Source organism: Mesoplodon mirus (genome assembly GCF_964341445.2).
Source record: "Mesoplodon mirus genome assembly, chromosome: 6".
NCBI lineage: Eukaryota > Metazoa > Chordata > Mammalia > Artiodactyla > Ziphiidae > Mesoplodon > Mesoplodon mirus.
In genome coordinates this window covers 32,735,812-32,761,685 of record NC_138982.1, presented here as the reverse complement: position 1 = coordinate 32,761,685, position 25,874 = coordinate 32,735,812, and the positions used below count along the sequence as shown (strand labels likewise).

Genomic DNA, 25,874 nt, shown 5'->3' with positions numbered 1-25,874 from the left:
TCTGTTTCTTGGCAGCAACATCCATCACTCAGGCCAGAGAAAAGGAGTCTGTAATTCCCTCTATTCGCCTCCTTGGGTTGCTGACATCCGTCTTAGGGGAAGTCCCTTTTAATAAGAAACCTGTACATCTGTTCCCACATCCCTTCCCTCATGCAGATGTATATGTATGACTGATTCACTTTGTTATAAAGCAGAAACTAATAAAAAAATAAAATAAAAAAAAAAAAAATAAAGAAACCTGTAAACCTCCCAGTTAACAAAAGCACGTGCCGTGTTTATAACGCACCAGTTCAGCCAATTTGATCAAACAACCCTGGGATTTCCCTTCCCCTGCCCTGCAGCCAGAGAGGAGAGCCAGCCTAATCAGGCTAAACAGGCAGGCACTCAGGGCAAAGGGAGACTAGAGATGGGCTGTAACGTGCTAATTGGCTGTTGTATATTAAACCTCCTCTTCCTCCCTCCCAGCTCCAGAAAATTTCAGTAAATTTCCTCCTTCGTTTTTATTTTTTTTGTCCTGAAAATGGAGACTTCAGAAGTAAATTTGTCAGAGGAAAGGTTTTTGATGTGTTATTAACGCTCAGTTATCCATATTAACAGAGAAGAGCAGTGGTGCAGATAATTCAAAGCCAAAGGCTCTTTCTATTTAACTTTGTAGTTCATTGTTTTGAGGGGCTTGATGGTAGACTTACCTCCCTAATTATGTTTGTCTTTGCTTCTTATTAAAATGAGTTTGTCTGCCTTAGGGCCAGGCAGTTGGGTGACATGAAGATTCTGGCACAGAATTTGTAAAATTCACCAGGGGAAATCCACAAGGCACACAGATAATCAAACCTGACTAGATTTGAGTTCATGTTCTTAATCACCTGTGATCAATTGGTTTGCTCCTCTGTGACTAAAGCGAGCCTGGGATGAGACATAATTATAGAAGACTAGTTGGACTAGTCTTTATATTTAGATGAAGACAAGACTGCTGTGGCCCAAATTGGTAACACAGTCAATATTGATCTTTTCCCTGCCTGGTCCCACAACCTTCTATTCTGCAGCCAGAGGTCCCTTCCCATCCAAATCTCACGCTGTTCACCTCTACCTTACATCCTGCCATGGCTGCCTGTGCTAATGATTAGGGCTATTCACAAATACCTACTCTCTCCTCCCCAGCATGTGGAGGTAGGACCATATACCTCCACCCACGATGTTAGATGTGGCCGTGTGACTGGTGTTGGGTAGTTAAATGCCTCACTTCTAGGTGGAAGGTTTCAGAGCTAGTGTGCGCTTGGCTACTTGCTTTGTCTGCTGAGGCACTGGCTGCATCTGAGACAGTGGCTGCTCCCTCAGTTTGGGAGTCTCATCGAGTGAGTGCGATGAGCACAGCCCCCATCAGCCAGTGATGGGCATGTGGTAGGAACAAGAAATGAACCTCTATTACTTTAAACCACTGAGATTGTATGGTTCTTAGGTCACTCAGCATCTCTATCACCGCACATATCAAGCTGTACTGTGACTGAGTTATCTCCCTAACTAGACACTGAAAACTGGAGGCCAGAATTATTTCTGTGTATAATATAGTCCAGTGTATAACACTGTTAAAACAACTCCATAGAAAATGAAATTATCTTCTTTCCTGGCCTCTGTGATCCTCTGTGTTTATCTTTTTCTAACACCCGCCCCTCTCCCAGCATCACCAGATGAAATGATATGGGGTCTTTGGCGTTCAGATATACAGGGAATGGTGGAGCTATTCTTTTGGACCAGTATTACAAGCAAGAAGAGCTGGCAGAGGGGAGAGAGAGAGATGTCGAGGCATACTTAGGCTGCAGACATTTCAGATACAACGGGTTCAAGGGGCAGACAAGATTTCAAAGTCTTGGGGAGACCACATGGAAAAATTATTATCCCAAAGGGTTAGTTTTACGAGGAATCACAGGTGTTATCTGGACTAGATTCCTGTATCACCAGCATCATCATTATCATAATACCAATATTTACTGATAATGGACTATGTACCAGGCACATCTCCAGCCACCTTACAATTAACTCATTGAATCCTCACAGCAGCCCTATAAGGTGGCTATTATTATTTCCATTTTACAGATGAAGAAATGGAAGCACAGACAGGTAAATTTCCTATGGCCACACAGCTAGCAAACATCCCTCTCTGAATTCAGCGTCTGCTTGAAGTCTCCCCATCCCGGGGGGCTCACTACCTTCCAGTACATCCCACCTCCTGAGCCACGTGCTGCCTCCCCCTCCAACTGCCGTCCCCTGGACCGTTCTGCCTCCTAGACCAACACAAAACAATTCCACCCTCTTCTCTCCAAGGCAGCCCTCCACGTAACTGAAGGCAGCAGCTGTGCATCCCGCAAGGCTCCTCTTCTCTAGTCTAAGCAGCCCAGTTCACTCAACCGTTTCCAACGTGCCACAGCCTGAGGTGCCTCTCATCCCAGCTTAGTGACTCACACAGGCCAGTGGGTTTAGTCAGCGGAGTGGAACTGGGCACTCTCCTTTCTAGTCTTGCACTGGGCTGATGGCTTCTACAACCCTAGCACGTTCCTTTCACCATGTAAAGCAGGGTCCGGAGGCAGAAATGAGGCCATAATCTGCTGCGGGAACAGCCGGCTCACCACGTCTCCTGCACTCGTCCCTATCTTGGCAAATGGAATGCTGAAAGGGGCCGCATGTTCAGAGTTTCTCACTCCTCCTCGGCTTGGAAGTCTGTTTCTGCTCTCTCCACTGCAGCCCCCTCCCCCTCGTTATTCTCCTGCCCCCGAGAAGAGACCCTGCACTCACCATGGAGTTCATGGCGAAGTGATTGTGCTGCGTCTGGAGGTCCAGGGCGTGCTGGTAGCTGACTCCAATCTCTGTATGGCTCTGGAGGAATAACTCCTTGTTGTGGCTTATCCAGTCGAACATCTAGAGGGGGAAAGAAGGCACACAGTCATCAGGGGGGTATGGGTCCAACAGCAAGGAACTTTCAGAGCTACTGGGAGAAAAGCAGCCTTCCTGCTGGGGCCCAGTGAGGACCAGTCATCGTGCTCAGGGTCGGGGGTGGCCCACACCCTGGCTTCCCAGGAGTGCCCTCCTCCTTAGCAGAAGGCCCTGCCACCAGCCTCCATGTCTCCCTACAGAGCCTAGGGGAAGAGAGAAAATGAGTAAGAGGACCAAGGAGAAGGGGGAGGAAGCTGCTCACTTTCCCTAGTTACTTCCCCTTTTAAAAGCTTTTAGAGAGCTTCCCTGGTGGCGCAGTGGTTGAGAGTCCGCCTGCCGGTGCAGAGGATGCGGGTTCGTGCCCCGGTCCGGGAAGATCCCACATGCCACGGAGTGGCTGGGCCCGTGAGCCATGGCCGCTGAGCCTGCGCGTCCGGAGCCTGTGCTCCGCGGCGGGAGGGGCCACAACAGGGAGAGGCCCGCGTACCACGCAGAAAAAAAAAAAAAAAAAAAAAAAAGCTTTTAGAAATCGTCAAAAGCCATGCCCCCTCAATGCATGCTTTAGGGACAGGTGAAGTGGAGACAAGTGGGAGATTTAATCCACTCCCTACTGCACCAGCAGGAGAGAGAGACACGTTGGAAGCCACAGGGCATCCTAACATGCCCCATCCCACTTACACTGCCCGACCACACACTGTTGAACTGACTCTGAACGCAGTCAACTTTTCTTGTGACTCCACAGCCTCACAGTTCCAGGGTTTCTGCTATGACCCATGAGGAACCAGAAGAGGAGGATTTTAAGGGTAGAGTAAATACTGCCTAGCACAGTGGGCACTGAGCCATTTTCCTCCCCATGGCTCTGTACCTGGTTTTCATTTAGGTTTCCACCTCTCCCACAGGTGGCCTATTCACTTTTAGGGGAGCTAACCAGAACCTCAATTCCAAGGGAAAGCCTGGTCACTCTAAGGGTTACCCCCTTTCAGGACACCAGATCTAAGCCAATCAGTGTATGACATTTCCTGACCCATGGGATTGTCTTAGAAACAGGTATATTATCCAATTCAGTACAATAAAACACAAAGGGAAGTTTGCTGGAAGCTTCTGGGAAAACAGAAGCACAGGTGTAGTTGTTTAGATATGACTTCTCTTCCTCTGATACTGTCATTGTGACCCTGCGTCTCAAATTGCTGTAGCCATTCTGCTGGCAGCTTGAGGGTGAAGCCAATGGGCAGAGAAAGAGTGTAGCCAAAACAATGGCAGGAAACAAGCAGAGTCCTGATTAAGCCTTGCCTGACCTCCACACTGTGTCTGGACTTGCTTAGTACCTGAGCCAAGAAATCCTCTTTATTATTCAAACTGGTTTAATTTGGATTTTCTGTAATCCTCTGCCCAGAGTAGTCAAGTGATATAGCCAGGAAACGTGTTAAACCTTTGGAGAAGAGGATCGCTATGCTTGGAACTCATGGTCCATAGTTTGGGATGAGCTAAAGGCTGCAGCTCAGTTGCAGAGTAGAGCAGGGAAGAACGGAGCACAGGTGTAGGCTGAGAAGCTGCAAAGATCACGCCAGCTTTCCTGGAGGCAGAACCACAGCCTCATTCCATTCTTCCCCTTTAAACAGAAAAGCGAATTTACTTTTTCAGTTACGATTAACCAGCATTTATTGGACACTCATTATATGCCAGGCACTGTACAAGGCAAAAATGATTAATATGTGATTCCTGAGTTTAAGTGGCTTAAAAGCCAGTGTGGAAAGCAAACATGGACTCAGATACAGTGTTAGCACAACTTGGCATATGACTTGATTAAAATCACAACTCAACAAAGAAATCTATCAAGATAAAGTTCAGTGTGGTGTATCAAGGTAGCAGCCTCTCTGGACGGTGTGAAGAGAGGGAAGAGCAGAGAAGGCTTCCCAGAGGAGGTGACACCTGACTTGACCCTGACTCAGGTAGGAATTAGCCAGGTGAGAGAGTGAGATGTGGGCTCCAGGCAAAGGGAAGATCAAAGGGGCAGAACTGTGGGGCAGCCCAGTGTGCAGAGGGCTCTGAAAGCACCACGTGTGTGCTTCTGGACCTGATGTGAGGAGAAGATGTGGCTGGGGAGGTAGAAGGGACCTGGACATGGGCTTTAGGAAACCTGGACCATACACTGCGGGCAGCAAGATGTCAGTGGAGGCTTGTAAGCTGAGCAGTGAAATGTGATGTGAGCTTTGAGGGCAGCATGGGATGTGGACTGGCGGGGAGAGATGGAGCAGTAAGAATGGTTAGGAGGTTGTAATCCTGGGGAGCAAGAGTGAGAACCTGGAAGCCCGGATGTGGGGAGTGACAGTGGAGTCTGTGAAGTGGGCAGAGTGAGAGTTACTAGGAAGGGACTGAGGACTCCCAACTGTTTGGGGAGGGAGGGTGAGAGAGAGAGAGGGAAGACAGCCAGGTATCTGGCATGGCGCCCTGGATCCTTGTAAGAGAAAGTGCTACCATGGCACCACCTCAAGAGAAGGGCAAGAAGCTGGGGTAGGGGAGGAGAGACAGCAGGTTCTGTTTCAGATGCTGAGTTTGAGAGGCTTAGGAGACCTTCAGGTGGAGGGGTCCTGTGGGCAGTTAGAGTTTTGTCCGGAGGTCAGGAGAGGGACATCAAGGCTATGACAACCCATGGGTAAGTACAAGCACATCACCTTCCCAAGGCAAATGGGCATAAAATGGGATTGAATTTGGAGATGATTCTCCCTTTTGAATTACCCAGATCACTTCCGGCTACCTACACAGATAAAGAGCCAAAGTATCATCCTTCACTTTCAAGTGTCAGCAGATGTTCCAGGCTGGGGGTGCCTGCGGAGGCTGCGCAGGATCGGTGGCGTGCGCCACCCTGGGTCCACCAGCCACAGCCAACCCCACACCATAGGCATGCGGTCAGCGCTTTTTTAAATTACTATTAAGGACAAGAGGGGAAGAAGACAAGTACCCCAGGAGGCTAAAGGAACTTCATTGTGTAATTTTTGTTCTTTAAAATTCTGCCTCTCAACCCCATTTAAAAATAATCTCTCATCTCTTTTCCTTGTTGACCAAAGAATCAATAAAATTAATGAAAATCTGAAATGCCCGAAGTCCTTGGAACTCAGGATGAAAAGTGCTCACTCATACTTTCTTGTCTATCCCAGTGGCCTAGAAGTGACCTTCCCTGTATTTTCTGTTAAATGAGTATTTAGATATGCTAATAAACAGAGAGTTATGTGCTAGCACCAGAATGATTAGATTGCCTGGCGCCAGGTCCCTACTGGACTACAGAGCAAGGAGAGCCGAACACGGGCCAGTTAGGGAGAAAAGCAATAACAACAGTGAGTTAAAAGGCAGGCGAGAGCGGAGAGTGCTGGAGGAACCGCACGCCTCATTGAATGGGCTTCTCACACAATGAGGTCTACACCCAGGCCACTGAGCCCCATCTGCCTTCCATACTGGAGCACACAAGCTGTCTCTGGGGGCTGCGCATTCTGGGAAAGTTCAGCTATGCTGGAGGCTAGAGGCAGTGCTCCAAGGAGGTGACACTCATCTCAGGCATCTAGGGATCAGACAGTTGATGTGATGACAGGAACCACAGTCTCTCCAACATGGCTGTTTCCTAGGGACAGTCTCAAGTCTTCTCTGGGCCTGAATCTGCTGCCTAATTGTATATAATACTCACTTTTGTGAGCCTGGTTGCCTGCAAGGGTCACCAGCATTTCTGCTGCATTCACTGCAACTGGCTGCAGAGAGAGAATGTGTGTGTGTGCACATGCATGTAAGCACCCATGTGCGTGTGCAGTTAAGTGGGATAAGGACTAGGCTCGTTCTGGGCCTGGCTCTGTCACTAATTACCCATGAGACTGTGGGCAAGTCTCTTCTTTTCTGGGCTTCTCTACATTTCCAAGGGATAAGCAGTACCCAGAATGGAGGTAAGCATCCTGGTTTACAATCGGCTCAATTTGGAAACTTACGGAGTGCATTTTTTTCCATTCAAAATAAAAATTAGTTTTATTGAGTCTCCTGGATCAGAATGCTTATTCATTGCTACAGCTTAACATTTCTAACTTTTGAATACAAAGAATGACTGTAAGAAAACTGGCATTGTTCTTAATAGCCAGAGAAATGCAGCTTCTTAGTCTCAGCCTTGACATCTGTCCAGTGCTTTAGGGTTCAAAATGTCCATTCACAAGCATCATCTCACTGTCTCCAGCAGGCCCACTTCACAGATGGAAAACAGGTTCAGAGAAGTGAAGCCCCCCCACAATGGGCTTCATTCATGCCACCCAAGGCACATTCACTGAGTGTCTGTTGATCCAGGCTCTTGGGACACTGCCCTGCCTCCTGCATGTGACTGTAGGAACTCCTCTGCCCAAAAAGGCAGCCACCAGGGCACTGTGGGGCTCCAGCGGTGGTAGGATGCTGTCCCTCACATGGGGTCATTCAGTGGCCAGTACCCGGCCCCCTCCTCTCTGCCTCCCACCTGCCCCCTCAGTGCTTGGGGATGGCTGATTCAAATAGCTCCACTTCTCTCAATAAATACTTAGTGAATGAAAGAAATGCATGAGGGAGTTGGTCACAGGCTCTGGGGTTGCTAATCTCCAGACAAGCTGACTGTTTCTAAACTAGGACATTTTATGATTTGATCTATTTGAATTGGGATCTCTGGAAGACACCTGAACTAGACACTGGAACAAAAATCTAAAGAAAAAAAAACCCCAAAAAACTAAAGAAAATATCTCCACAGTGGTTTCAAACATTTTGAACTGTCTTTTTTTTTTTGAGAAGATATAAATGGTAGGTTCAACAAAATGTAATAAAACAACGAAATTCCTCCAGGAGGAAAGTTCATGTCTAAATAATGAAATTTTATCTCTTTGTTTGGAAACCAACATAGTTTTGTCTCATTAAGAAGATAGATGTTACATGTAAGCTACTTGGGGTTTTTTTCCCACGTTTTGCAAAGTAATGTTTTTATGCTGGCTTAAACTCAGTGAAAATACACAAATCTAGTTCTTAGTATATAATAAATGATAAATGAATCTATTTAAATGCAAATTAGGAAAATAAACAGAAACCTTTTCTCCGTTTCTTTTAAATATTTCTTCTTTTCTTTTAAAAGGTTATTATTGTTCTGTTTTTAATAAAGCATAAACTATTTCATAGAGCAAGGATATTAAATAAGGATCTTGGGCTTATTTTCCTTCATTTGCCAAATTTAGCAACAGCATCTGATTTAGAGTTTTAACTTTCAAACTACCTTACCACCTAGTGTTAGTATTTTATACTGTCTGTAATTTAGATTACATTGGTTTTAATTTGCTCATATTCAGGTTTGGTGACTTGATTGAGAGGACAGAAGACAACCAATGGATTTTCTTTCCTAAATATGCACATTCCAGTACCGCCTGTTGTCCCCTGTTACCCTGCTTGGACACTGCAGCGACCCACCCGTAAAAGCCTGTGCCCTAAAGAATACTAACAACCTCCTTGCCAGAGAACCTTGCTACATCTGAAAACTTGCTGTGCAGTCAACTCCAAATAAAATGTTATGTGTGTTATAGTGCAAAGAACAGAGGCTTCAAATCAGGAGACTTGGGTTCTAGTGCATCTGCATTATAAACTTTGACAAGTTGGGTTAATGGTCTAAATCTCAGTTTCCTTACCTTGAAATGGGGATAACAATTTATACTATTTCAACCTTAGCATAGTAGTGAGAATCAAATAGGACAATGGTTTCATGCTTCAGTAAGTGCTATATACCAGATAGATTTTTAAATCTATATAGTGAGCATATTCTATTGCACATATTTCCCTAATGTTTTGTTTTAGAGCACAAAACAGACAAAATGTGTGGATTTAAAACTGCACTGTGTTCACTTTGCAAAATCACCACAGGCTCATGGAAATCACATCTGCAGCTCGTACACAAACATCCACAGCCCATCCCTCCCGGAGACGCGCTCCCAGTGCCACCGCGGGGCACTGCACAGACCAGGGACACCCATGCATCCTCCCACTGCCTCCACCCTGACACACACTCAGGGCCCTGTGGTGCCTTTGCCCACACAGGACTCAGAGCCCCGTACACTCTCTCAGGGTCATTCCTGAGGGCACTGTCCCCTCCTGCCCTCCCTGTGTAGCCTAACCAGGGATCTCACCCCCTCCTGCCTTGCTCCCAAACTCCCCCTTCCCCATCCTCTCTGCCACTCCCCAACCCTTTCACTATTAGAGATTCAATCCCTTTGGCTCTTAACAGTTTTTTTTTTACTTAGGAGAGACTCCTACTAAAATGTATTATTCCTGCAGCCCTTCCTGGAATTAGTTTATCCTGGATACAGAAACAGCTTATTAAGAAAGCAAGGCACTTTGAGAACACGGCCCAGGGATGAGATCCTAGAATGGGGTGGCAGAGAAGCCCTACACCAAGAGAGAGAGAGGGCCTAAAGTGAGAAGTGGGTGGGAATTAAGGGCAAATTTCCCCACCTGACAACTCTGGCTGACCCCAGGCACATGTCCTCAGGCAAACAGGGCAACACACAGACCCCATGTGTGTGTTCTGGCCTAGGACCCTTAAGACCCTTCAACTTTGTTTTCAATTATCCACTCACCTAGGATTGAGCTTTCCTGCTTTTCCAAAGCGGGGTAGAGAAAGAAAAAATAAAGGAACCCAAAATTTGGATCTAGTTTCTAGGTTCCTAGAATTCCTTACAGAAGGGAGTTTGACATCTCTCCTCTTCTGTATCCTGCAAGGCCTGCAGGCCATAGGGAGTCCAAGGTTCTGGGAGGCCGTCCTTACACTGGTGTCTATAGACAGGGGAGGTGGTTGGGACTTGTGCCTGATAGACAGTTAATAAGTATCTACTGAGGGAGAGAAGGTGTTCTGGGCCCTGCCTGTTTTCCTTTAGGCTTTTGGAATGTCATCGGGCATTCTTGTATATATGGTATAAGAGAGAAGCCATTTTTATCTTTCACCATAAATCCAGCTGCTCTCAGAAGATGGCTCAGCCTGGTTACCTGGAGACCCCAGCACTGTAGCCTCAGGAATCAGCCAGGGCACCAAACAATTTCACCAGCCAGGCTGTGTCTCTGACCTGTAGACATTCTATCGATCCCCTAGTATATTTCTTACCCACTCCATCCCCAAATTCCCTAATTCCCAGATCTCAGATCCAACATCCTAACAGGCTGCTCACATCTAGAACTGCCCCAGTTTCTCTGTAAAACAGGCAAATGTCCCTATTTGCTCTCACTGTGAGCAAGGAAATAAGAAAATCTTTTCCCCTTCTGCATGCTAATCTGAACTTCATTTAACACCCCAGTTCTGTTCCCCTGGAAACAGAGAAAGATAGTATGTGCCAACATATTACTAAGTCATGTTGCCAGTGGTAAAAACACCCCCGATTGGTAAACTGTATCTGGATTAGAAGGACTATCAATAAACTATAAATAACTGATGGGGACAGCATTCCCTGATCTTCCCTGAAGGGGGTGACTCTTGTGACTGGCGTGTCCATTGCAGGAACCCTGGAAGCTGTGCCAACAGAGGATACTGGCTTCTGTGGGGCATGGGTTGTTGAGCCATGGGAGCTTCTGCAGCTGCCCACCATGGATCTTGTCTCCTTGCCCCTGAGCTGGATTGTTGCAAGGACTGTCCTGCTGGGAAACCACAGCTTCCACCTTGTATTGCCCTGACTGGATCAGCGCCAAGGGTGGCCCATAGCAGTCTTTAAGTCTGAATGCTTAGTAGAATCTAAGAAGACTCCTTGGTAGGTGTGGCATCCATACTGCAGAGTCAAACTTTGTGTATATAGTCTCTCCTTGTCTTGCATTTCTCCATTCTCCTTTCTCATTTTCACCTTCTCTCAATAACATCAGTAACGATAATGGTCACAACAATAATAGCAACTAACATTTGCTGAATGCTCACTCCGTGCCAGGCACTATTCTAAGCATTTAACATATTGAACTCACTTAATCCTCTCAATAACCTCCTAATTATCTCCCCAGTATTAACCCCCAATATTATCATCTCCATTTTACAGACTGAGAAACTAAGGCACAGAGAGGCCCAAAGCCACAAAGCTAATAAGTGGCAGAGCTGAGATTCAAACCCAGGAGGCCCAGTTCCAGTGCTGATGCTCTTAACCCTGCCGCTCCACCTTCCAAAATGCTCAGAGCTTCATTCTGTCCACCCTTCCCATCATCAGCAAACTTTCAGAAGTGCATTCTGGCCCCCCCTGCTGTTTTTGTTTTCCCTCCATCCACTTCCTCTTTAACTCCTTGTAACACCTTCTACCTTTACTGCTTTCCTAAGTCTGCACCCACGGTGAAAAATAATTGCCTCCTTTCTGAGGTCTTGATCCTGCCCTTGATCTCTCATCAGAATCTGATGCATTCCCTTCTGAAACTCAACCGTCTCTGGCCTTCTACACCAGGTCATTTTCAGGGGCAGGCCATCCGGCTGCAGACATGATCAGCATCCCCCTCCTGCTTTCACAAGTCGTTACTGGACACTAAATTCTCCCAGGAGAGCCAGTGCTTTCACCCACTCACACTCTCTTCCTTGACATACCATGTCTAGTCTCAGCACAACAAAAACAATAGGAACGTTCTAATTTCAAAAGTTCATCAGTCCTTCAGTTCTACACTGATTTATTAGACGTGGGTCCCACTTCTCTGGCTGCCCCTTCATGGCTTTCTTTCCTGTCCCTCACACCCTTACTGGCACAGTCTCAACCCTTAGCCCTCAGCCCTCTGCCTTTTATTCGTCAGCTCTGTCCATTTGAAAATCCATCCAGGCTCACAATTTCAACCACACAAATAGTATTTCCTGTTTCATGCACCAGGCCCTGTGCTAAGTACCTCCACAGACTATCTCATGAGCCTTTATAATAATGCAGAAAAAGGGTATTGTTAATTCTGCTTTCAACATAGTGAAAACTCAGTACAAAGAGCTGAAGTAAATTGCCCAAGATCATACAGCTTGTAAGTGATGGAGATAAATTTAGAATCTAGTGTCCATCTGAACCTAATTTCCTCTGCTCCAGGGTGTTCTTTAACCTTAACTTCCCCAATAACTTATAAGAATAAATATGTGCCTGGTTCTGCACAGTGAGAGTTACACATGTTATCTTAAGCCCCATGGCAGCCGTAAGAGATAGTAGATAACATCATCACCACCTTTGTCTAGTTGAAGAAACAGATTCAGATCAAATAACTTGGCCAAGGTCACACAGTCAGGGTTCATATTAAAGACTCAAATCTAAGTCTATATGGCTCCAAAGTCCATGCTTTTAAACCACTATCGAATTGTCTCCCAAATGCACACCTAAATTGCAGATTATTCCTAGTCACATGGTGCCCATGGATTCAATGTGAATATCCCCTTGCTGTTCCAGTAGCATCTAAAACTATTCTGCCTGTTCTATGAAAACTCTTACCTTCTCTTGACACCCCACATCTTTACCCCACCCCCCACCCTGCCCATTTGCTCTCTTTCCTCAAATCACTCTGAAACATACCCTTCACTTTCCACTGCTACTGATACTCACCACTCAGCCCCTCCTGCCAAGATTACTACAATTACTCCCTTACTGATCTCACTGAGTCTGTTTTCTTCCTTATACCCAGCAATCTGCCCCCACCAGGTTCAATGCTCTAATACACTGCTTTCACGCTGTCATTCCCTCAGTCCAAAAAAAATTTTTTAAACCCACAAAATTATTGTTGCTCTCTATTATCTATATTGCAAAATCCAATCTCCTTACTCTGGCATTCAAGGTACCTCCCCTCCACCTTCAATTGGTCCACATCTGCCTTTCCCCCTATTCTTTTACACCCCTGTCCTACACCAAGCATCCTTTCCTGTCATATTCTATTCACTTCCATGCAAATACACCACACCATGATCACTGCCACCCCCGTATTTGTGTTGACATCTTTCCTTCCATGAAATACTCCATATCCAAATATCCAAATTATTTCTACCCTTCAAAATACAACTGAAGTCTCACTTCCTCCAGATGTCTTCTTTGAGCAACTGAGCCCATACTGATTTCTCTTTCCTCCAAACTCACTGCTCAAGTATCTACCACAATAGTTCACAAACCTAGCCTTCATTCAGAACTACCTAAAGTGTTTTCTTAAAAAAATATAGCTTCCTAGGCCCTACCCTTGAGATTCTGATTCAATAGGAGTTCTGCAGGTAATTCTAATGCACTTTCATTTTTATTTAAACAGTTCATGTGGACTTATACCCTGCTCTTAATGGGGTAGCTGGTATCAAACTTAACTCTACCACATGTAAACTAGTTAAAAGCACTGGTCAACAACCAACATAGACCGATGATCCTTGGAGGAAGGGAAACATACAATGTAAGCCCCATATCCACCTTGGCTTTCTCCCTGAGGGTATTTTCCAAACTGTGGAGCCCAGAAACAGGAGCTGGGCCGAGAGCAGCAGTCTTAATGGGTATAAAACACCAGGGATTAGACTTCAGGGCTGGTAAGGTGGTTGCAATTACAGTGATAGGAAGTAAGAGAGAGGGAGCTAAGAAAAGGAGCCCTAAAAATCTTCACCAAAATTTCCTTCAGGTCCTTGGCCAAATCCTAAGCTGTGCATAGGCAAGGTGAGACTCCAGAAGGTCTAGTGAAGAACAGCTGTGGGAGGTGGAGAGCTGAACAGAAACGTCAGAGGCTACAGAGTGCTGAGGAAATGTTAGGAGTTCTAAATCAAACAGTGTAAAGAGACTTTGGTGAACACTCTGGACATTCAGTTGGGACCCCAGAAAGACCAGACTGTAAGAGTAAGACCCATATCCTAAGAATAAGGGCTATACCCTAAGATTAAAGAAAAGATGGAAGTAGATGTATCATAGCAAAGCCTAAACCAAGGCTCAATAGGATCACGATCTGCAGTTTAACTGCAGCCCAGAACAAAACTTAACAATATTTAGAGAAGGATAACCTAGTCAAGAGTCTGTACAGTACATCATCTATAATAACCAGTAAATTATTCAACATATGAAGCAGAGAAAAGTGACTAAGAATTAAAAAAATTAAACAGTCAATAGAAACAGATCCAGAGATGATCAGGCAATAATTTAGCATACAAAACTTTCAAAAGAATCATGATTAACATCTTAAAGAAAATAGGAGGGAAAGGGACAAAATGGATTAAAAGATGGAACATGGCAACAGAGTCCAGTGTTCTGTTTCTTGTAGCCAAAAGAATTCTGATATAAATAGTCACATGCTCATGATGCTCAGTACAATATTTTATTCACTTACTGAATGCCCACTGTATTCCAGACATTGGATTAGAGACTGATGATAAAAGATCAAGGTCAAAGTCTAGTAAGGGAGACAAATGTATTCAACAGTCTGTCAACTTTAAGTGTGACAAGTACTATGAAACATTGTAAAGCAACTATACTCCAATAAAGATGTTAAAAAAAAAAAAGTGTATATGATGGGCTGATAGCAGAGAAGGACTTGCTCCAACTTGTTAGAGGTAGAGACGGGGAGAAGCACGATGACTCCCAGAAGGTCAAAACAGCCGAACAATACTTGAAAGACAACAGGATTTATTCAGGTGAAGAAGGTGTAGACGGGAAGGGCATCTGAATGAGAGGAAACAGCTTGAAAAACAGCATGGGATGTGAGCAGGTACCAAGAGCTCTAGAGCAGGACGTGAGAGGGAGTGAGAAGGGATGATGAAAGGCAGGGAGGGGCCTAGGTTGAAAGCCAAAGGTCAAAAGGCAGAACTGGGCCTTTATTCAGTGGTAGTGAGGAAACACTGAAGGAAAGCAATAAGGTCAAATTAGCCTTTAACCCTGAACTGGGTGTCTACACTGAAGCCCCCAGATACAGTCATTTATCTCATTGCGAAGAGGAGTCCAAGTCATCCCTGATCTCACAAAACAAAATCAACTAGCACATTACAGACTTCTTACCAACTGAGGGTTCTTGCCTTCCCACCCCACTCCCTCCGCCCTTCTTTTCCCCCTCTCCTCCTTTTTGTTAAAAACCCTTCAATGTCTGGGTCAAAGAAGATAAATACAAAGGAGGAGATAAAGATAACATATGAAGGTGCCCAGCACAATGCATGACACATGGTAGATGCTGAATACATGCTAGCTCCTTCCCACTTCCCCTGGATTCAGATAGGATAAGCCGGCAGTCACAAAAAGAAGCTGCTTTTGGGGCTTCCCTGGTGGCGCAGTGGTTGAGAGTCCGCCTGCTGATGCAGGGGACACGGGTTCATGCCCCGGTCCGGGAAGATCCCACATGCCGTGGAGCAGCTGGGCCCGTGAGCCATGGCCACTGAGCCTGCGCGTCCAGAGTCTGTGCTCCGCAACGGGAGAGGCCACAACAGTGAGAGGCCCGCGTACCACACACACACACACACACACACACACACACAAAGAAGCTGCTTTTGGATTAGAGAAACTCAGGCTGCAACTCTTGATGCTCAAATCACACACTGTCCGTGAAAATGAGCACACTCCTGTTAGGCCTTAAAAGGCCACTCTCCTCAGGCTTGCCCTCCTCATGCTAAGTGTTGTAATGAAAAGTCTCACCAAGCCTATTCAGACTTTGAATAATTTTCTTTTTTCTTTGCATTTGATTTCCAGTGTGCTTGCTTGGATGGACTAAATTTCCTGCAGCCCTGGCAACACACACGCTACCCCACTGTGGGGAAGGAATGGTCATCCAGGAGCCAGCGAGTCAAGCAGACGAGAAACAGAACCAACCAAGCCAGGAGTCAGTCCAGGCAGCTTGGGGATATTGACTCTGAGTGGCCAAATTCCTTCCATCTGAACCACAGATGATGATAAAATAGTTTCAGGAACAGCATGAGGGAATGTTCACTCACTTCCCAAAATGTAAAATTGAAGAGGTCAAACCCGATTTAATTCAAGCTGAGAAAATAGTGCCTAACTTTATCCCAGAGCTACATTTAGCCATAAACTGAGCTCTGGCCCTTGGCAAGTTAATTTAGAGGAGCTAATGCTTGTTCCTGGCCTACAAGATACACTCAATAAATAGTAACTATTATTGTTACTGCAAAAATGGAGTGTCTGTCGGATGTTCTCACCCAGTCCTCCCACGCATCCTAAAATCAACTGTGGCAATTACTTGCACATCTGGGGAAAAAGATTCCACATGGGCTAAGGAGGAGGTGGCCCTCCCTTCAGGAGTCCCTCTCTGAGAGAAGAGGCAGGTGCTATGCTGGAAGGGGTCTGTGCTAGGTGGGCTTGACCTTGAGCTGAGGAAGACAGCCAGCACTCCCCTTTTCCCTTCTCCCCTCTTCCTGCAGCAGCTTCAACAATGGGGCTCAGGCAGGTGGGGGACCACGAGGGAGCCAGGCTCAGGAACATCCAGGAGAAGTTGCTCAGTCGTGCTTCCAGCTTCCAGACCACACCTGGTAGAGCATACCCCACAGGAGCTCAGGAAAGACTTAGGAATGAAGAGCCCAATCTTCAAAACCCTCAGTTTCTCTAACAATCTTCTTCAGAGGACTAAGGTAAATGCCTGTGCTTAGATAGAGTCACTGTCCCTAAGAGTAGGGCAGAAACACAATAAACAGATAACTCTTGGTAATGTTTATGGTAACCTTCATCACCACTTCTCTGACTTTTCTGTGCCTTAAGAGAAATTAACATTTGAATTTAGTCTTTCATCCTTCTTCCAAAGTGTTGTTGGGCTTTCTTTCCACCTCTGTCCTGGGGTCATCATCCTAACATGAAGGCCTTGTGGTTCCCTTAGCTCTCTGCCTTGACCTCCAGTTGGTCACCTGGTCCCATTTTCTTTCGTTCAGACTATCTCCAGGGTTTGCCCCTCTCCTTTCCATTCCCACTGTCACCTCATCTGCCCACACTTGGATTAGTATAAAAGGACCAGAACTGGTTTCCCTGCCTCCAAATCTCTCACTCCATTGCAAGATGAAACTTGCTAACACCTCAGTTTTCAAGCAAGAGCACTGGAGTAACGTCTCTTGGAACGACTCAACAGTAGGTGGTGCTCTTGTGCCAGCCCAGAGCACTCACAAAATTTCTGTTCCATCAGGCAGCCTAATGAGTACAGACTGTGCCATGGTCCACTCTTTATTTGGCACTGACTCTGTGCCTCTGGGGAACACAGTTATCTAAGACGCTGGCCCTGACCTCCAGGAATATGCAATATAATTGGGTTGGAACAGGGCCAGTTTGAGGGGGATGGATAAAGACCATGCATGGACAGATGCCTGGAGGACAGAAAGACTACCTCCAGCAGGGAAGAGTGGGGAGAGTAGCTGCACTTTCAGCTAGGGTAGGGTTTTTTTCTTTCTGTCTTTCTTTCTTTCTTTTTCTTTCTTTCTTTCTTGCTTTTTCTATTTATTTATTTATTTATGCATTTATTTATTTATACTGTAGGTTCTCATTAGTTATCTATTTTATACATAGTATCAATAGTGTATATATGTCAATCCCAATCTCCCAATTCATCCTGCACCCCCCCTTGGTATCCATACATATGTTCTCTATGTCTGTGTCTCTATTTCTGCTTTGTAAATAAGATAGTCTACACCAATTTTCTCAGATTCCACATGTATGTGTTAACATACGATATTTGTTTTTCCCTTTCCTTCTTTCTTTCCTTCCTTCCTTCTTTCTTTATTTTTGGCTGCGTTGGGTCTTCGTTGCTGCGCACAGGCTTTCTCTAGCTGCGGCAAGAAGGGTCTACTCTTCCTTGTGGTGCACAGGCTTCTCATTGCGGTGGTTTCTGTTGTTGCAGAGCGTGGGCTCTAGGTGCGCGGGCTTCAGTAGTTGCAGCACGCAGGCTCAGTAGTTGTGGCACATGGACTTAGTTGCTCCGTGGCATGTGGGATCTTCCCAGACTAGGGATCAAACCTGTGTCTCCTGCATTGGCAGGTGGATTCTTAACCACTGCGCCACCAGGCAAGTCCCTGTTTTTCTCTTTCTAACTTACTTCACTCTGTATGACGGTCTCTAGGTCCATCTAGGGTAGGATTTCAGTAGGCAGATGGGAGGGAGGTCGGTGTAAACATAGGTGCGAGAAGGTGGGCCTGTGCAAAGCACACAAGAGGCTGTCCTGGGGTGGGGGCTGAATGCCCAAGTCCAGTCTCACTCTCCATTCTAGGTCCTTCTGGTTTGCACCTCCTTGGACACCTCGTAACAAGGGGTGCCCCAGGGAAATATTTAGGATAAGATAAGTGCCACTCTGAGGTGGGACCAGTCAGTCCACCTGTTCTGCGTGGAGGAAACCAACATCCTTTTTTTCTTTATACCAAGAAAGGGCAAGAATCCAGCTTTCCTCTGGTCCCTGGTTACTCAGGGAGAGGTGTGACTAGATTTCTGACCCCTTCCTGTGACTCCAGGTAATCGACATGGCATGGACATCACCCTCCTACACTCCTCCCCATGCAGCCTGAGCTCCAGCCACACTAGCCAGTAGATGTTTCCAGAACCCACCCTGTACCCCTGAGGCTGCCATGCCTTTGTTCATCTTCTTCCCTGCACCCCAACCTGGCCTGAAGTTTTCCCCTTCTGTGGTTCCCACAGCAGTGATAGGTTCTTTGGCCAACTTTCCCCATGTAGCAGCTGTCTGTCAGTGCCCGCCCCTCCACTGCTCCAGTGTGGTAAGGCCCGACTCCAGCTCATCTTCCAAATGCCCGTTCCCAGCACAGTATCCGGCACTTATTTAATTGGCTTGTCTTCAGCAACAGTGTTCTAAGATCTTGCCAAACTGGGCACACGCTTCTAATTTCCTTTTCCTTCTACTAGTTTCTCCAGGCACCAGGGCCCTATCTCACCTCCCTGCTCTCCTGCCACATACTGCCCACTGTCTGCTCCAGCACCTTGTTGTGCATGACCCTGTACTCTCCGCCCTTCCTCCCAGGCCCTGCAACAAAGGCCTCCCCACGCCTCTCTTCCACTCCTGATCCCATCTATCTACATGGCCCAGCTCAAGCTGGTCTCTACAAACCTACCATCTGCTGAGCACCTACCAGGCTCCCAGCATACTAGATGCTTCGTATACATTTTCTATAATCCATATGACAATCCTAAGGCATGTATTAAAATCTACATTTTACAGATAAAGAAACTGCTCAGAGAGGGTGAACTGGCCACGGATAGTTAATCAGCTAGCGAGTGCCTAAGCTGGGATTCAAATCCAAGTCTCTGTGATTGTAAAGGCAGTGCTCTTTCTAGAAGCCTTGGCTGTGCTCTCTGTCCTCAGTGGGAAGCCTGAGCCACACAGGGAACCAGCCAAGGAAGGAAGCAGGACCAGAAAAGGGAAGCAAAGCAAGCAGTTCCAGCAGAATGGATGCACCCTAGAAGGCCAGGGTAACACAGGCTGGAGGAGCCTAGGGGCGCGGAGAAGAGGGTCACAAACAGGAGAGGAAGCAGAAGAGGTGCAGCAGGGAGGACAGAAGGTGAAGAGAAGGAGGGAAAGGGGGTTCTTCAAAGTAAAATGTCTGGGAAGAAATCTTGAAAAATTTCCCTACCCAAAACAGAGATGCAGTTTGTTTTTCACTTTATAAATTGTACCTGAATGTCTTTCATTCTTCAAAAAGGGTGCTTAAGACATTTCTTCCACTTCCCCTACTGGGGCAGAGCTGACATGTTTTGTTTTTTCTTGGACCACCTCCCCACTCTCTCCCCTCCCCCACACTAGACTCCCAACCCTAATCCCTGCCCAGTAAGCAATAAAGACCTTGATATCCAACCAGGTTCTAACCACTGGAGTGGTTACTATTTCTTAGCCATCTTTTTCTTACAAGGATTGGGAATCACATCAATGCTGAACCTGATTTTCCTTACACTTGCCCACATTATTCCCCCATCCAGTGCCTGGGATGGGCACAGGTCAGCACCTAGCAGAGGACCTGACACAGAGCAGACGCTCAATGTCTGTGGACAAAGGAATGAATCAATGAATGTTTCTCTGTCACTTCTCCCTGTGCCTCATACAACTTCTCTGATCGGGATCCTTCTTTCCTAGCTCACTTAAATTGCTGCAGACAGAATCAAGGTGACAACCTGGATTCTGGAAAGTACTGTAAACATAGTGTCCATGTTCTCGGTTCCAAAGGGTCACTCTGGGGTCCGTAGTGCTATGGGGTCCACACATAAGTAGAAGCCACCTATGACAATTCAGGCCCCTTCCGGCCCTCGTAAGAGACCTGGGAGGGAGCCAAGGCTGCCGTGCCCAGCGTTCCTGCCACGCCTCGCTCCGCTCTGCTCTCCACACCCACTTCTCATGCAGGCCTGGCGACTGTGGCAGACGCTGGGGCTCAACACGCAGCAGAGGGAAGGAAGGAGAGGGAGAAAGGATGTAAGGAGGAGAAAAACAGCTTCGGGAAAAAACACGCACACATGCAGCCTGCAGAACATTGTGACTTGGATTATTTTTGGAATCTAATGTTTCTAATGTTCAAGGGGAGGAAATGAGAAAAAGCAAGTAGAGATTCCCAGGATCCGCAGGCTGGAAATAATACAGGACACTGTGTCCTCTGTTGGGCGGGACACGGACACACTTCCTCGCCCTGAGCCCAGTCAGCAGGGGGGTGGCGGGCAGTGGTTTAGGCCTCAGTAGGAGGAGGGACGCAGAAGCAAGGGGTACTGGGAGCCCTTCTCCACAAAAAGCAAGAAATTACAAACCACTCAGTAAAGACCTTGCCCCGAAGAAGGTCATAGTTCTTGGAAGCCTCCCTCCCTACACCGAGGGCTCAGGCAAATGAATCACAGAGACTTGTCAGCACGCCCCGGACAGGCCCAAACAGTGTTTGCCCTCTTACCACAGCATCAGTAAGGACACAGGTCAGGTGACCACTAGCCTCCACTCCACCCCAGCCCCTCTGGCCACCTCCTAGGTCGCTGGCATACTTACCCTTTCTCCTGCAGGGCCGGGGTAAGGTAAGGCTGTGTGTGTGCGTGTGTGTGTGCGCGCGTGTGTGTGCGCGTGTGTGTGCGCGCGCGCGTGTGTGTGTGTGTGTGTGTTGGGGGAGGGGAAGGAGCCCCAGCCTCAGAGCAGAGGGCCCACCTTCCCACTGCCCACCTGGCTCTATCCCAGGCCCACCTCCCAACCTCACCAAGTCTCAGCTTTCCCATGTAAAATGATGCTCACATTCACACCCTGCACAAAGTAGACGGGAGACCAAATGAGGAACCACTGACTGGGTGACTCTGGGTGGGTCTCTGCTCTGGGTCAAAGTTTTCTATGTAAAAGGAAGGGCTAGACCAGAAAATCTCTAAGGTCAGGGGTGTGAGAACACTTTAAAAACTGACATTCAAAAAAATAGTTCGTATTATAATGACTACAATGGCACTTCAGTTTGACAAATGACACTGCTGGCTCGAGGGGCGTGCGGGTTGGAGAGGGGGGCGAAGAGAAGAGGCAGTGGGCCAAGTGTGGGGCAGGGAGGAGGGCAGTGCACTCCCTCCACACGGCCCCACTGGTTCTTGTCACCCCAGGCAGAAGGAGACCTAGGGTCCTTCTTTGGGCCCTGGGGAGTGATCAGAGCTGTTTATACCTTAGAGGGAAAGGGCAGGAAACAGCAGTGGATACTCTGCCCAGTGACAGGGCATCCTGGGGATGTCCTAAATTGCTCATATGGTTAACAGGACACACACAGCAAACACAATAAGCACAAAACAGTGCAGGGCCCTGCTGCCTACCATGATGCTCTTCACCCAGTGGGCCCCATATTCATATTTTCTCAGGGTGACTAACATGAAAATAACATTATTTTGTTCGCACAGACCTCCAAGAATATCAAAATGCACAGACGTATTTCTTGGATGGACTATAGGAGTGCTTCTGGCTGAAAGCTTGTAAAAGAATAAGACAAATATGCTCTTTGCTATAATGCACAGCAGGAGGTGACAAGTGTCTCAGACGTAGCAGGTGATCACATCCCCCTGGGGAGAATCGCCTTCCTCTGTGGCTGCTTCAAGGACAGACACCGTTTTTCCAGAGAACTTTCCATGTGGCAGCTCCCCCAACCCTGACCCATCAGATATGATCCCAGTTTGACCTGCGTGCTCCTGTCTTTTGCCTCACCCAGGGGCACCACACAATCTAGTGATCTTGGGAGACCCTGTGAACCTACATCATAATTGCCAACTTCTGTCAAAACTTGATTCTTAACTTTATTCCATTAGGGATCACTGAAAATTATTTGGAGCAAGTTCATTTGGAAGGTAGCATGGATCACGATCTGCGAGGTCTCAGCAGGGGGCGACGGATGACTGAGGAGTAAATTAGGACTGAAGCAGCACAGGGAGAAGGAAGGGAAGCCAAGGTCTAGGGAGCAGCGATGCTGGGCCAGGCAGGGGGCCAGCACCTCCACCCACATCATCCCATCTAATTCTCCTAACAACCCTGGGCAGCAGCTTGGGCTTTTTTTTTTTAAGCAGGAAAAGAACTCAACAGATTACGGTTCTATTTCCTGAGAAAAGTTTATTTTCCATCATCCCCCAAGGCGACAACCCTGAAGAGAGAAGAGCCAACTGTAGATATACAGGGGAGAAGGAATAGCAAAAAAAGGCGAAAATTCCTCTAGAATTGTTGAGCTGTAAAGGGGCTGAGACACCATGTAGTGTGGCAAGTCTCCAAGGAGGGGGAGAGGCAGGCACATTTGGCTTGGGGGGGGTAGGGGTCTTTACCAAACTGCTCTGGGGATTCTGATACACCCCCTTACAAGCCTATTCTCGACCACCACCAACCCCCCACCACCATGACCACACTCACACGCTGCCACCCCACCTCCCCCACTGAGACACATTTTCACAGACAGAAAGGATCAACATGAGAACAGTGCCCTGTGCAATCAGGAAAAAGTCGAAAGACACTAAGCTAGCCCAAACTCTTCCTCTTTGTTTTGTTGGGAACATAATTGGGGGTCAGAGGTTGCAGATGTGCCTGCAGTCTCCCAAGTGGTAAGTGGCACCCCAGGACACATCCGAACCCCCATTCACACAGCTCCATTTCAGCAGGGACACGGCACCCGTGGGTGTGAACAGACTTTCACCATGCAAGGATGAATATGCAGGAAGACATTTAAAATTAGGTTCTCCACAAACGTATGGACACTAAGGGGGGAAAGCGGGGGGCGGAGGGCAGGGGTGGTGGTGGTGGGATGAACTGGGAGATTGGGATTGACAGATATACACTAATATGTATAAAACGGATAACTAATAAGAACCTGCAGTATAAAAAAATAAAATTTAAAAAATAAAATTAAAATAAAATTAGGTTCTCCAAAGGGAGCTTTCCCACAGGTGGCGTGGTGAGGGCAGCCATCAAGGCCAGGGCCCTCTAAGCAAATGAGAGGTTCTCATCTGGGCAGGTACCTTGGTGATGGAGGGGGTGGGCACCTAAATATTCTCCCAAGTGTGGTGATAAAGATCTTGTCTTGGATGTGTCCCACATGAAACAAGCACAACATGCTGTATAAACTGATGATAAGCATAATTCCAATACTGGAAACCCACTGGATAGCTGTGTTCATTCTTTCACAGGGGCTTCTCTTACAGGAAGTGGGACTATACTCTCTCTTTCCAGAAGGGCTTTGGGCAAGATTAGAGGGACTCCCAGGTAAACATCAGTATAGCCTCCTTTATTCAGAAGCGAAGTAGACAAATGTTCCTCCATCAGTTAAGTCTAGTTATGCCCCAGAGCCCTTCTAAGCACTTCTCTTTCCCTACAAAGACTGGAAGATTGTGGGCCTTCCCCAAATTAGAAGGCGGATGGTGCAGCAGCTTTGGTACTTTCTGATACTTATGACTGGCATCAGCACATAGATGGGCAGCAGGAGGTCACAACGGCCGGCATCAGGATGACAAGGCTGGGTTTCCTACAGTGCATGGAAGGTAAACTTTTACATCTCAAGGTCTCTTCCAGTTCTACCATCCTAAGATGTGCCCCAGGCACCCAGGAAGGGGGAGGAAGCTAGGGAAGACCCTCCACTGAGCAGCACCCATCCTTCCCTTTTCCAAGAGGACATCTACAACGAGTCTACTTAATGATGCTTAACACCACAAACTGCCCCCTAATGGGAAAGAGGCCTCCCTCTCTCCTGTAATGGGATGTGACTGCAGGGCAGACACCTTCATCACAGAGGGTCCACTGCAGCAGTGGGGGCAACTGGCTGTGAAACGGAGCTGCAAAGAGAGCCATAATCTGCTCCTGACTAATGAGGAGTGACTGGCTTGTGCTCTGTGAACACAGTGGAGGACAGGCCCATTAGTTACAGACCAGAGGGCACAGGGCCCAGGGCCCAGGGCCCAGGCAGCAGTGCTCATCTTCCAACAAGGTGCATTGTGCGTTACTTGAATCACCTCTGAATTACCCAGCCCTCCCACAAATTGCTCATTAAGGCTTTCCCGTCATTCCTGAGCTGCAATATTCCCCTTCTCTGAAAACTCCCTAAGCACAGAGGCTGTGCCTAGGACAGTGAGGTGCACACAGCAGACATAAGTAATAATAAATAGGACTTGATGACAACTTGCTGCTCCAAGACAGAAACTCTGGCTCACTCATCTTTATCCAAGTGCCTGGTTTTGGGCTCATGACAGCTGCTCAGTAGAAGTTTATTAAATGAATGGGTGGCCTGCTTTATGAATTATCTGCAAAACAGCGTCCCTCTCCCTAAATGTTTAATTGGGAGAGAGAATGGCTCCTTCCCCGCCACCCCCAAGATGAGGGATGCATGCATAGAGTCATTGCAGAGGTCAGGGGAAGGTGGGGAGGGGTTGTTTCACTTCCCAAGGCCAGCTGGTAAATGGGGAGCACTGACCATTATTCAAGGCCTGGGAAAGAAGCTGTCACCCACAGGGCCAGAGGGGAGACGCTGTGCCCACCCCTTTACAAAAATAGAAGCTGGGTGATTATCAGACTCCTCCAATTGCCAAAAGCTTCCCAGATCTGGAAGTAAAGGCCACCGACAAGCCTCCCACCAGAGAGGAGGCTAAGACGTGGCTCAGGCAGGAACTATTTCCTCAGGCCCTTGTTTAGATGAGGATCTGCACATACAACTCTTACCCAAGCCACCACCCTCCTCACCCCCTTTCCAAAACACCAAATAAGTCAAGGGCTGAGGCACTTAGTTCTGCACAGATATTTTAGATTAATCTTGAAGCAATTTAAAAGGACTGTTTTCCTCCCCTGCCCCTCACCCAGCACATTTCTGTGGCAGCCGGGTCAAGCCTGAGCAGCATTTTCGCCACTGACTCAATACCGAAATATTCCTGGGCTGCCCTCTTCCCATCGGCCTTTTACTCCCTCTGTTTTGTTTTAGATATTCTCTCCCCCACCCCTCCCCCTCTACACACACACGTGCACACATACACACATGTGCACAAACACGCATGCACATACACGTCTTTTTAAGGTATGAGCACAGATCCTAACTTACGGTCCATGCACAGAATTCAGGGATCATGGATTCGAGTAGGGAAAAAGTATGCCTTTATTTTTACTCACCTCTAACTAAAATAGAGCATCCTCTTCAATTATGAACAGAGGCAACACACTTCATTAATGTTACCAATACTTGGGCCTCTGACATCAATAGAAACACACACATTCTCATATCGTATCAGGGTTGTTTGTCCTGAAATGTCAGTTACAGTCATCACTACTTCAAAATTATGGTAGTTATAAGACTTCAAGTCCATCTTGTTGTTTAACATGTTCCTAAAGAAGTACATATGTTGCTATCCTTAAAAATTTTAATAATTGTACTTCAAAAAATATTTTCCAAGCCCATATGTTATTTTGTACATTTACAAATATTATTCTGAGAAGAGGTCCATAGGCTTCACCAGACCAAAGGGGTCCAGAGCACAGAAAGGTTAAGAGCCCCTGCTGTCATATGAGCATCAGAAGATGGGATCTGAGATTTTCCCTAGAGTCATCATGGGCCAGGGGACTCAGGGGCT

The 25,874-nt window shown here is 47.0% G+C and overlaps 1 protein-coding gene across 5 annotated transcripts in view; it reads right to left on the bottom strand.

Annotated features, from left to right (window-relative positions):
- The window catches only part of LOC309806836 (kalirin), a 465,266-nt gene that overhangs the window by 210,204 nt on the left and 229,188 nt on the right, over nucleotides 1–25,874 (bottom strand). For all 5 annotated transcript variants that reach the window (XM_082625795.1, XM_082625796.1, XM_082625797.1 and 2 more), the window contains exon 6: nucleotides 2,788–2,910. In XM_082625795.1, coding sequence (XP_082481921.1) covers nucleotides 2,788–2,910 — 123 coding nt within the window. The remainder of the gene's footprint in view (nucleotides 1–2,787; nucleotides 2,911–25,874) is intronic.